Source organism: Danio aesculapii, chromosome 2 (assembly GCF_903798145.1).
Source record: "Danio aesculapii chromosome 2, fDanAes4.1, whole genome shotgun sequence".
Classification (NCBI taxonomy): Eukaryota; Metazoa; Chordata; class Actinopteri; order Cypriniformes; family Danionidae; genus Danio; species Danio aesculapii.
This window is the reverse complement of record NC_079436.1, coordinates 2,106,417-2,118,488: the sequence shown is the minus strand read 5'-3', so window position 1 is coordinate 2,118,488 and position 12,072 is coordinate 2,106,417. Positions and strand designations below refer to the sequence as shown.

At 36.4% G+C, this 12,072-nt stretch overlaps 1 protein-coding gene across 1 annotated transcript; it reads left to right on the top strand.

Moving 5' to 3' along the window:
• Positions 1–223: 223 nt before the first annotated feature.
• On the top strand, positions 224–10,986 carry tubb2 (tubulin, beta 2A class IIa). Its single transcript, XM_056470684.1, has 4 exons — positions 224–354; positions 3,998–4,106; positions 6,830–6,940; positions 9,673–10,986. The coding sequence occupies exons 1-4, from the start codon at positions 298–300 to the stop codon at positions 10,743–10,745; spliced, it is 1,350 nt and encodes a 449-aa protein (XP_056326659.1). The 5' UTR covers positions 224–297; the 3' UTR covers positions 10,746–10,986.
• Positions 10,987–12,072: the final 1,086 nt, after the last annotated feature.

The following is a 12,072-nucleotide window of genomic DNA, read 5'->3' as shown; positions in this document are numbered from 1 at the left end:
ACTAGGATTACAACACGATTATGAATCTTATAACTCATTATAATGTGACGGCAGCGCGCGCTTTATAGCCGCTCTCTCGTTGAATCAGCATTAGTGACGGAGATGCTGCAGCGCACACACACACACGCGCGCGCACACACAAAATCTCTCTCTCTACACTGCATCACCGCGGCGCATCCTGATTGGCTGACGGAGATTTTCTGACGGAGCAGCAGATCCGCATCCACCGCAGAAACACACCGCACATCCACACACACACACTCATTCTCACACACACACCGCCGACAGACAGACAACATGAGGGAGATCGTGCACATTCAGGCCGGACAGTGCGGCAACCAGATTGGTGCCAAGGTGAGATTTTACACATTTGTTATAGTTTTTAGTAGGCGAGAAAACAGCAATATCATCTTCTAATGTGAAATAATGAAAGTAAGAGCGTTAATTAGGAGTGACTTTGCTGTAAGATGCAGGACAAGCATGAAGGTGAGTGTGTTTTGTGTGTGTGTGTGAGATTGGGTGTGGTGAAGGTCTGCAGTGGCTAATTCAGATGACAAAACTGATGGATGAGTTTAATAATTTGTAAATAAATGACGATCTTGTGGACCAACACGCAAATGTACTAGAAGACACCACTCAAATTTGCATAGTTAAGTGCAACACTGCAAGCAAACAAAAAAACTGCTTATTCATGCAAGCTACTTTTCAGATTTTGGGCCTTTTGGCTTTTCCTAAAATGTTTTCACAGATGTACAAAACGTTATACATCTGAAAGTAGCATTTTTTATGTGTTTTTATTTTTGTGTGTTTGCAATATATTTGATCATCTGCAATATGCCTGTGAAATCCCCTGACTGATGTTAAATAGATGTTTATAATATGTCTTTAAGATGTTTAAAGTTTTAATATCTCCTGACTGACATTATATAGATGTTTAAAATATGTCTTTAAGATGTTTAAGGTTTCAATATCTCCTGACTGATGTTAAATAGACGTTTAGAATGCGTCTTTAAGATGTTTAAAGTTTCAATATCTCCTGACTGACGTTATATAGATGTTTATAATAGGTATGTAAGAAGTTTTAAGTTTTAATATCTATTGACCGACAGTAAATAGATGTTTATAATATATCTTTAAGATGTTTAAAGTTTTAATATCTCCTGACTGACAGTAAATAGATGTTCGTAATACGTCTTTAAGATGTTTAAAGTTTTAATATCTCCTGACTGACATTATATAGATGTTTAAAATATGTCTTTAAGATGTTTAAGGTTTCAATATCTCCTGACTGATGTTAAATAGACGTTTAGAATGAGTCTATAAGATGTTTAAAGTTTCAATATCTCCTGACTGATGTTAAATAGACGTTTATAATGTGTCTTTAAGATGTTTAAAGTTTCAATATCTCCTGACTGACGTTATATAGATGTTTATAATAGGTATGTAAGAAGTTTTAAGTTTTAATATCTATTGACCGACAGTAAATAGATGTTTATAATATATCTTTAAGATGTTTAAAGTTTTAATATCTCCTGACTGACAGTAAATAGATGTTCGTAATACGTCTTTAAGATGTTTAAAGTTTTAATATCTCCTGACTGACGTTAAATAGATGTTCGTAATACGACTTTAAGATTTAATATCTCCAGACTGACATTAGATATATGTCTATAATACATATTTAAGATCTTTAAAGTTTTAATATCTCCTGACTGACGTTATATAGATGTTTAAAATATGTCTTTAAGATGTTTAAGGTTTCAATATCTCCTGACTGATGTTAAATAGACGTTTATAATGTGTCTTTAAAATGTTTAAAGTTTTAATATCTCCTGACTGATGTTAAATAGACGTTTGTGTCTTTAAGATGTTTAAAGTTTTAATATCTCCTGACTGACGTTATATAGATGTTTATAATATGACTTTTAAGATGTTTAAGGTTTCAATATCTCCTGACTGATGTTAAATAGACGTTTATAATGCGTCTTTAAGATGTTTAAAGTTTTAATATCTCCTGACTGACGTTATATAGATGTTTATAATATGACTTTTAAGATGTTTAAGGTTTCAATATCTCCTGACTGATGTTAAATAGACGTTTATAATGAGTCTTTAAGATGTTTAAAGTTTCAATATCTCCTGACTGTCGTTATATAGATGTTTATAATATGTCTTTAAGATGTTTAAGGTTTCAATATCTCCTGACTGATGTTAAATAGACATTTATAATGCATCTTTAAGATGTTTAGTTTTAATATCTCCTGACTGATTTTATATAGATGTTTATAATATGTATGTAAGATGTTTAAAGTTTTAATATCTATTGACTGACAGTAAATAGAGGTTTATAATACATCTTTAAGATGTTTAGTTTTAATATCTCCTGACTGATGTTATATAGATGTTTATAATAGGTATGTAATATGTTTAAAGTTTTAATATCTATTGACTGACAGTAAATAGATGTTTATAATAGGTATGTAAGATGTTTAAAGTTTTAATATCTCCTGACTGACAGTAAATAGATGTTCGTAATACGTCTTTAAGATGTTTAAAGTTTTAATATCTCCTGACTGACGTTAAATAGATGTTCATAATACGACTTTAAGATTTAATATCTCCAGACTGACGTTAGATATAGGTCTATAATACATTTAAGATCTTTAAAGTTTTAATATCTCCTGACTGATGTTAAATATATGTCTATAATACATAGACAATAATTAAAAAAACTTTTTATAAAATGTTTTCCAGACTCAACACCTTTTTTAAAGTACATCTTTAAATACATCTTTAATACATCTGGGAATTCACAGCCATAGTATACACTGTGAAGGATTTTTGTAAATAATACAGTATTTAACTGTAATATCTGTATTTTACCGTAGGACATTTATGCAGTATGTTACTGTATATTTTACAGTTAAGATATACATTTCTGTAGAATGAATGAATGAATGAATATATATATATATATATATATATATATATATATATATATATATAAATATATATATATAAATATATATATATATATATATAAATATATATATATATATATAAATATATATATATATATATATATATATATATATATATATATATATATATAAATATATATAAATATATATAAATATATATATATATATATATATATATATATATATATATATATATATATAAATATATATATATAAAAAAAAAAAAAAAATATATATATATATATATATATATATATATATATATATATATATATATATAAATATATATATATAAAAAAATATATATATATATACATATATATATATATATATATATATATATATATATATATATATATATATATATATATATATATATATATAAAAATATATATATATATACACACACACACACACACACACACACACACACACATACATACATACACACACACACACACACACACACACACATATATATATATGTAAATACAGTATTTTTGCTGTAATTGATTTACAGTAAGTTACTGTAGACATTACAGAAAATTGTTAACAGTGTATCTATAAGCTCAACTCTGTTTATCTGCTCATTCTTGAAATAAAACTACAATTTGCCCTAAAATGTATATTAAAGTTCAAGCCAACATTTTTAACATTTATTTATTTACCCTCAAGTGGTTTCAAGCATAAATGAGATTCTTTCTATAGTTTCTTTCTATTATTCTGAATGAAAGCTATAGCCATTTACTTCTATAGTAGAAAAACAAATACTATGGAAGTCAATGGACACCAGTTTTCAGCATTTTTCAAAGCATCTTTTTTTGTGTGTTTAATGGAGGAAAGAAACGTTTTTAAATGACTAAAGGGTGAGTGATGATGACAGATTTTTCATTTTTGTGTGAACTAAGCCTTTAAGATTTGACAACATTGATTCTGGCATGTCCAGTTCTCTAAATAAGCTTTTAATATATTAATACATCAAGGTTTTTTAGCATTAAAGATGTCCTGTGTTTCAGTTTTGGGAGGTGATCAGTGATGAGCACGGGATCGACCCCACCGGCAGTTATCAAGGAGACAGTGAACTGCAGCTGGAGAGGATCAATGTCTATTACAATGAGGCATCTGGTAAGAAATAAACATTTCGTTTTATTTTTACGGTAGCTATATTCCGATCTGTCGGTGTGCATTAAATATTTATATGCTGGGCGGTGCAGGCTGTCATTTCTCCAGCCCTGCTCCTCTGAGAAAACGTCAATATCTGACCTCCATTTTGCAGATTGGTCAGCAGATGTAATTACTTAGCACTTTGTCTAGTTTGCGTAACAGATGACAGTATTTACTTCAATTTGTGTGCTTCTAAACTTTCAATTCAAGCGCGCTATAATAAAGGTGACCTATTATGGAGGAATCACTTTTATAAGGGGTTTATACACACTTGTGTGGTGAATATAACCAGCTTCTAGTGGTAAACATGTATTCAATTGTAGTATTTATAATCAGACTTGATAAAAACAGTCTGCAGAAACACTTTGATAGACATTTTCCATTTGTATGATGTCATCAGAGGGGGAAAGCCCCGCCCACTAGTGATTATCTCACTCTTATTAGCATAGGACTTTAGGCTTGCTTTTAAATCTGTCACTATGCTGACACACAGACACTTGTAGCTCCGCCCTCTATTGAAAAAGAGCACAATCTCATTTGAATTTAAAGTGACAGTCACAAAAACACCATAATTATGATCAAAGCCTATAAATAATGCAGTTTCGGAGTAATAAAACATTATTTGTGTGGTATTTTGTGCTGAAACTTGTTTTACATCTTGTAAAAATGGCATAATAATAGGAAAAGTTCACCCCAAATTGAATAATAGACTCTGATTGCAAACTGAATTTCAAACATGCATTAAAGAGTAGGTCATACGGTATTTTAAAGTGTCCTGATATTGTGTTAGAGTCTCCTACAACAGGTTTAAACGCATCTAAACATTGTAATTTAATGCATTTAATATTAAACGCATTTTGCAGTGATTTCGATACACTTCGTTTGAATCAATGCGAGGCTTAAAGGGATAGTTCACCCCAAAAATTAATTCTGCTTCTGATAAACACAAAAGAAGATAGTTTGAAAAATGCTGCTGAAGTCAAAACTATTCACCCTCCTGTCCATTTTTCTTTTCTTTTTAAAATATTTCCCAAATGATGTTGAACAGATTCAGGAATTTCTCACAGTATTTCCTATAATATTTTTTCTTCTGTCAAAAGTCGTATTTCTTTTATTTCAGCTAGAATAAAAGCAGTTAATTGTTTTAAAGCCATTTTAAGCTCAATATTATTAGCCCCCTTAAGCAATATTAGTTTTGGATTGTCTCCAGAACAAACCACTGTTATACAATGACTTGCCTAATTACCCTAACTTTACCCTAATTACCCTAGTGAAGCCTTTAAATGTCACTTTAAGCTGAATACTAGTGTCTTGAAGAATATCTAGTCTAATATTATGAGCTGTCATCATGACAAAGATCAGATAAATCAGCTATTAGAAATGAGTTATTAAATCTATTGTGTGTAGAAATGTGTGAAAAACTACTATGGAAGTCAATAGCTGTTTCCATGAAAAAATGCTAATTAAATTTATGCGCAAAACAGGAATATCGCATAAAAGACGAGCAAATAAAGTAGCGTCTCCATTCAACAAGTCAAAGAGAACATAATCATCCCTTCCTGATTAACTGGCGCCAAATATCAACAGTAAAAACAGAATTAACTGCGGTAGGAGAAGCTGCGTCAGTCTTTTCTTTATTTAATGAATCACTTGCGCCTCAGAGGATGATGCTGACATGCTATGAACTCCTGCTGCTGTTTGAAGGTGTGAAACGCAGAGCACAGATGCTCTTGACAGTGCTGAAGGTAAATAATATTGCAATAACACTAATACTAAAACAGTTATGGTGTTTTAGAATGACCAAAACAACATTTCAGATGTTTCACAGTATGCTCAGCCTGCTGGTTTATCCATTCACGCACATTTATCATCACATGATCTCTTGTTGACCATTTTGAGGGATGTAAACAATAACAGTGGTCCTAACGTATTTCCTGCTTTACATTGTTAATTTCCATAGTCTCCGATAATCCAAAAACGGTCCACATATTGATAAATAATGTTCGGAGAGCTGTTTTAACGTCACGTTATGATCGAATTGCCTTGTTACAGTTAGGAAACAGTTTAACAACAAGCAGGAAATGTTCATAGGCCAATGACATCAGATCGAAATGGTCTATAACAAAAATCGCATGACATTTTTAATGCACATACTGGAATTTGTTCGGTAAAAGTGTTTCCATCTTAGTTTACACATCGTTTTTTATCGAATAAAAACTTTATCCTACTAAGTTATGCGGTAACATTTTCAAAATGCGCATAAATAAAATATGTGCGAATATTGGCGTTTCCATCTACCGATTTTTATTATGCACATCTCCAAAATGCACATAAAAATAGGTGGATGGAGACGTAGATGATGAGCGCAGCTTCAAGCATTTTTCAAAATATCTCCTTTAGTGTTCAGAGCTATTAAACGAGTAAATGATGACACTATTTTAGGGTGAACTACCCCTTTAATACAATGGTTCCTCAATATACAGACAGGCCGTGTGTCTTCACTGTTCTAGAAAGAGCAGGTTATGTGTAGCTGCTGTTGTTCTCTCTGGACGGGAAGATGGATGACGTGGCACTTACTCAGCATTTACTGTGCAGTCATGGTTTTAAAGTGGTAGATCTCCTTTTTCTGTATGTTTAAGTAGATGTTTTCTGGATGTTTCTCATAAGTGTATTGTCTTTGGCAGGAAACAAATTTGTCCCTCGTGCCATCCTGGTGGACCTGGAGCCTGGCACCATGGACTCGGTTCGCTCCGGCCCGTTCGGACAAATCTTCAGACCAGATAACTTTGTGTTTGGTACGTTTATGAATCCGACACACAACAACAGATTGAAGGTGCAAAGGAATAGTTCACCCCCAAAATTAATCATTTACGCATAATTCTCTCACCCTCAGGCCACTTAAGATGGTTTTTTTTCTTCAGAAGTTCATTAAAGTCACCATGAAATCAAAATTTACTTATTTTTATATTTATATAGTAGTTCTTGTTATAAACGCGGTGTCTGTGCACATTATTATTTTGTAAAAATTAAATTACCCTCATAATATTTAATCAAATACCATATGCTGCCCTGCCCTCAGTATGACTTTCTTCACTTCCTGGTCACAAGGAATGCCTTTAGGCCATACTATCAGTCATATGGGGAGGGGCTATCAGTCATTTAGGGAGGGGCTATCAGTCATTTAGGGAGGGGCTATCAGTTCTTTAAAGAGGGGCTATCAGTCATTTAGGGAGGGGCCATCAGTGATTTAGGAAGGGGCTATCAGTCATTTAGGGAGGGGCTATCAGTCATTTAGGGAGGGGCCATCAGTGATTTAGGAAGGGGCTATCAGTCATTTAGGGTGAAACTCAGTCATTTAGGGAGGGGCTATCAGTCATTTAGGGAGGGGCTATCAGTCATTTAGGGAGGGGCTATCAGTCATTTAGGGAGGGGCTATCAGTGATTTAGGAAGGGGCTATCAGTGATTTAGGGTGGGGCTAGCAGTCATTTAGGGAGGAGCTATTAGTCATTTAGGGAGGGGCTATCAGTCATTTAGGAAGGGGCTATCAGTCATTTAGGGAGGGGCTATCAGTCATTTAGGGAGGGGCTATCAGTCATTTAGGGAGGGGCTATCAGTCATTTAGGGAGGGGCTATCAGTGATTTAGGAAGGGGCTATCAGTCATTTAGGGTGAAACTCTCAGTCATTTAGGAAGGGGCTATCAGTCATTTAGGAAGGGGCTATCAGTCATTTAGGGAGGGGCTATCAGTCATTTAGGGAGGGGCTATCAGTCATTTAGGGAGGGGCTATCAGTCATTTAGGGAGGGGCTATCAGTCATTTAGGGAGGGGCTATCAGTCATTTAGGGTGAAACTATCAGTCATTTAGGGAGGGGCTATCAGTCATTTAGGGAGGGGCTATCAGTGATTTAGCGAGGGGCTATCAGTCATTTAGGGAGGGGCTATCAGTGATTTAGCAAGGGGCTATCAGTCATTTAGGGAGGGGCTATCAGTCATTTAGGGAGGGGCTATCAGTCATTTAGGGAGGGGCTATCAGTCATTTAGGGTGAAACTAGCAGTCATTTAGGGAGGGGCTATCAGTCATTTAGGGAGGGGCTATCAGTCATTTAGGGAGGGGCTATCAGTGATTTAGCGAGGGGCTATCAGTCATTTAGGGAGGGGCTATCAGTGATTTAGCAAGGGGCTATCAGTCATTTAGGGAGGGGCTATCAGTCATTTAGGGAGGGGCTATCAGTCATTTAGGGAGGGGCTATCAGTCATTTAGGGAGGGGCTATCAGTCATTTAGGGTGAAACTAGCAGTCATTTTGGTCAGGGCTATAATTTCTTTAGGGCGTTGCTATCAGTCCTTTAGGGCGGGGCTTTCAGACATTTAGGGACGGGCTATCAGTCATTTCGGGAGGGGCTATCGATCCTTTAGGGAGGGGCTATCATTCATTTAGGGCGGATCTATTAGTCATTTAGGACGTGGCGATTAGTCATTTAGGGAGGGACTATCAGACTTTAAGGAGATGCTATCAGTCATTTAGGGAGGGGCTATCAGTCATTTAGGGCAGAACCATAAGTCCTTTAGGGCATGGCTATCACTCATTTAGGGAGGGGCTATGGGTCATTTTGGGAGGGGTTATCAGTCATTTAGGGCAGAACTATTAGTCATTTAGGATGTGGCAATTAGGGAGGGGCTATAATACATTTAGGGAGGAGCTATCAGTCATTTAGGGAGGGGCTATCAATCATTTAGAGAGGGGCTACCAGTCATTTAGGGCAGAACTATAAGTCCTTTAGGGCGTGGCTATCACTCATTTAGGGAGGGGCTATCATTTCTTAAGGGCGGAACTATCAGTCATTTAGGGCGTGGCTATCAGTCATTTGGGGCAGGGCAATCAGTCATTTTGGGAGTGACAATCAGTCATTTAGTGTCATGCACCACCCTACATTTTTATTTTAGAACCGTTTCAAGTGGATGTACATCATGATAGTGAAAAAAGGACAACTTTAACTTTTCAACAATTCATTAAAGAAAGTTGATGAAAAAAAAAATGTAGGGTAGTGCATGGTTTTGTTCTTTGGGATGGTGAGGAAAAAAGTCGTTTGGAGGGGGAAGGGAAGATTCTGGAATTTGATTTAAATTTATGAGGCCAAATGGATTTTTACAAAATAAGAAAGCGCACAGAATCATCGTTTATAAAAATCACTACTACTCTCACTGACAGAGCTGTAATAAAACAAAATGCCACTGGCTGTTTTGTTAAAAAGGGGAGGAGCTACACTATGACCCACCTTCTCTTCACGTTTCAGTTGAGATTATGTCAAATATCGAATAAAAAAAATGCACGTTTCAAAACACTTCACGGGACCTTTAATCTTACTCAGTTGTGCGAGTTTTTTTATGCGTTTAAAAATTTATGTGCATCAATTTTTTAATGCGATATCCCAAAATGCGCATAAAAACAAGTGGATGGAAAAGCAGCTAGTGCTGTATATTTTAAACCAAGCCATCTTTAAACTGGGACACATTGGCTTTTTTTTCAGGTCAGAGCGGAGCTGGAAACAACTGGGCTAAAGGCCACTACACAGAGGGCGCAGAGCTAGTGGACTCAGTCCTGGATGTAGTAAGGAAAGAGTCTGAAAACTGCGACTGTCTGCAGGGCTTCCAGCTCACACACTCCCTCGGCGGAGGTACTGGATCCGGTATGGGGACGCTGCTGATCAGCAAAATCCGTGAAGAGTATCCCGACCGTATCATGAACACCTTCAGCGTCATGCCTTCCCCAAAAGTGTCCGACACTGTAGTAGAGCCCTACAATGCTACGCTCTCAGTGCACCAGCTAGTGGAAAACACAGATGAGACCTTCAGCATTGATAACGAAGCGCTCTACGATATTTGCTTTCGCACTCTCAAACTCACCACTCCAACTTACGGCGATCTGAACCATCTGGTTTCTGCAACTATGAGTGGAGTGACCACATGTCTGCGCTTCCCGGGTCAACTAAACGCAGATCTTCGCAAGCTAGCAGTCAACATGGTCCCATTCCCTCGCCTTCACTTCTTCATGCCAGGATTTGCACCGCTAACAAGTCGTGGCAGCCAGCAATACCGTGCGCTATCTGTTCCAGAGCTAACGCAGCAGATGTTCGACGCTAAAAATATGATGGCTGCCTGCGATCCGCGCCATGGCCGCTACCTGACGGTTGCCGCCATCTTCCGTGGCCGCATGTCTATGAAAGAAGTGGACGAGCAGATGCTGAGTGTCCAGAACAAGAACAGCAGCTATTTTGTGGAGTGGATCCCCAATAACGTGAAGACCGCGGTCTGCGACATCCCTCCGCGCGGGTTGAAAATGTCCGCCACGTTCATTGGCAACAGCACAGCCATCCAGGAGCTGTTCCGCAGGATTTCCGAGCAGTTCACCGCTATGTTCAGACGCAAGGCTTTCCTGCACTGGTACACAGGCGAGGGGATGGACGAGATGGAGTTCACCGAGGCGGAAAGCAATATGAATGATCTGGTCTCCGAGTATCAGCAGTACCAAGACGCAACCGCTGATGAAATGGGCGAATATGAGGAAGACGATCTTGAAGATGAGGAAGACGTTCGCCACTAGGAAAGCTCAGAGATATGCTGATAGCCATGTAGTTTTCAAATTCATTGCTTCTAGAATGATCTGAGTTGCCATATCAATGCAAACAGCGCCGCTTCATCATAATTCAAAAGGTGCTACAGTGTTAATCGATTTTAAGGAAAGAAGGAAGCCATCTTGGGGAACAAAGGTACATTTATGATCTGTTTTGTAACATGCTTCACACTGCAGATGCCATGTAAAATAAAAAGTGCTCACTAATAGACTCAGTCTCCTGTCCAAAGTTGATCAAGCTTAAACATATTTCATGGTTAGTGCGATTTCTCCAATGTTCCTGGATATACATCTATATTGACTGTGAAACAGCACTATCAGATTTAAGGGATATGTTTGAAGTCTGCTTGAAATCAAAATTTATAGTGTGTGTTTTGCTAGCGCATATCTTTTTATTTATTTTTTTTGTAAAAGATTTATTTTTGGCCTTTATTAGATTGGACAGTATTGTGACAGGAAGCGAAGTTGGAGAGAAAGGGAGAGGGGGGTAGGGTAGGGAAAGGTCCTCAAGCTGGGATTCGAACTTGGGACGCCCTGACGTGCTACTGCATCATTTGTCGGCGCGCTAACCACTAGGTTATTGCGCCAACGCTAGCTCATATCTTAAGGTGAATAATTAACCCGTAGTAGTTAATCCACTAAAAACAAGTTTGTTTTGATAATCTTTAAAGACTGAGCATTTGCTTCCGCGTTTATAGTGGCGCTTCTTCTGTTGCTGTAGCAATGCAAACAGTGTAGCTTCGTCATAATTCAAAAGGTGCTACTGTGATTGATCGATTTTAAGGAAAGTTGCAAGCAATCCGTTCGTCTTTGAGTGCTAAAACGGTACACGTACGATATGTTTTGTAACATAAGCTTCAAAACTGCACAAAAAAGTGCTCACTAATATAAATAACTCCATCTCCTGTCGAAAGCGGTTCAAACTTACACATACTGCATATTAATATCACTGCAGGTTATATATGTTTATATATAATAACAACTTAAACTTTTAAAAGCTATAAGTTGCTAGTTAGTTAAAGTTATTAGTAACTTGTAAATTTATGGTAACTTTATTAACCTTAACTCTTCACTCTTAATAACCTTAACTCTTCTGAATTTGTTTGTAATGCAATAAATGTGCACCTTTTGTAAAGCTGCTTTGAATTGATAGTTATAGTGCAAAGTGCTCTACAAATCAACTTAAATATATTACTGCTGGAGTCAGAGGTGGGTAGAGTATCCAAAATCTATACTCAAGTAAAAGCACAAGTACTTGCAGAGATTGTACTCAAGTAAAAGTAACAATCTTAAAAGT

Bases quoted from the DNA above. Each gene is read 5' to 3' on its own strand.
- tubb2 (XM_056470684.1), top strand. From the start codon at position 298: ATGAGGGAGATCGTGCACATTCAGGCCGGACAGTGCGGCAACCAGATT. The intron at 4,107-6,829 runs GTAAGAAATAAA...TGTCTTTGGCAG, and splicing joins CTATTACAATGAGGCATCTG to GAAACAAATTTGTCCCTCGT. The intron at 6,941-9,672 runs GTACGTTTATGA...CTTTTTTTTCAG, and splicing joins ACCAGATAACTTTGTGTTTG to GTCAGAGCGGAGCTGGAAAC.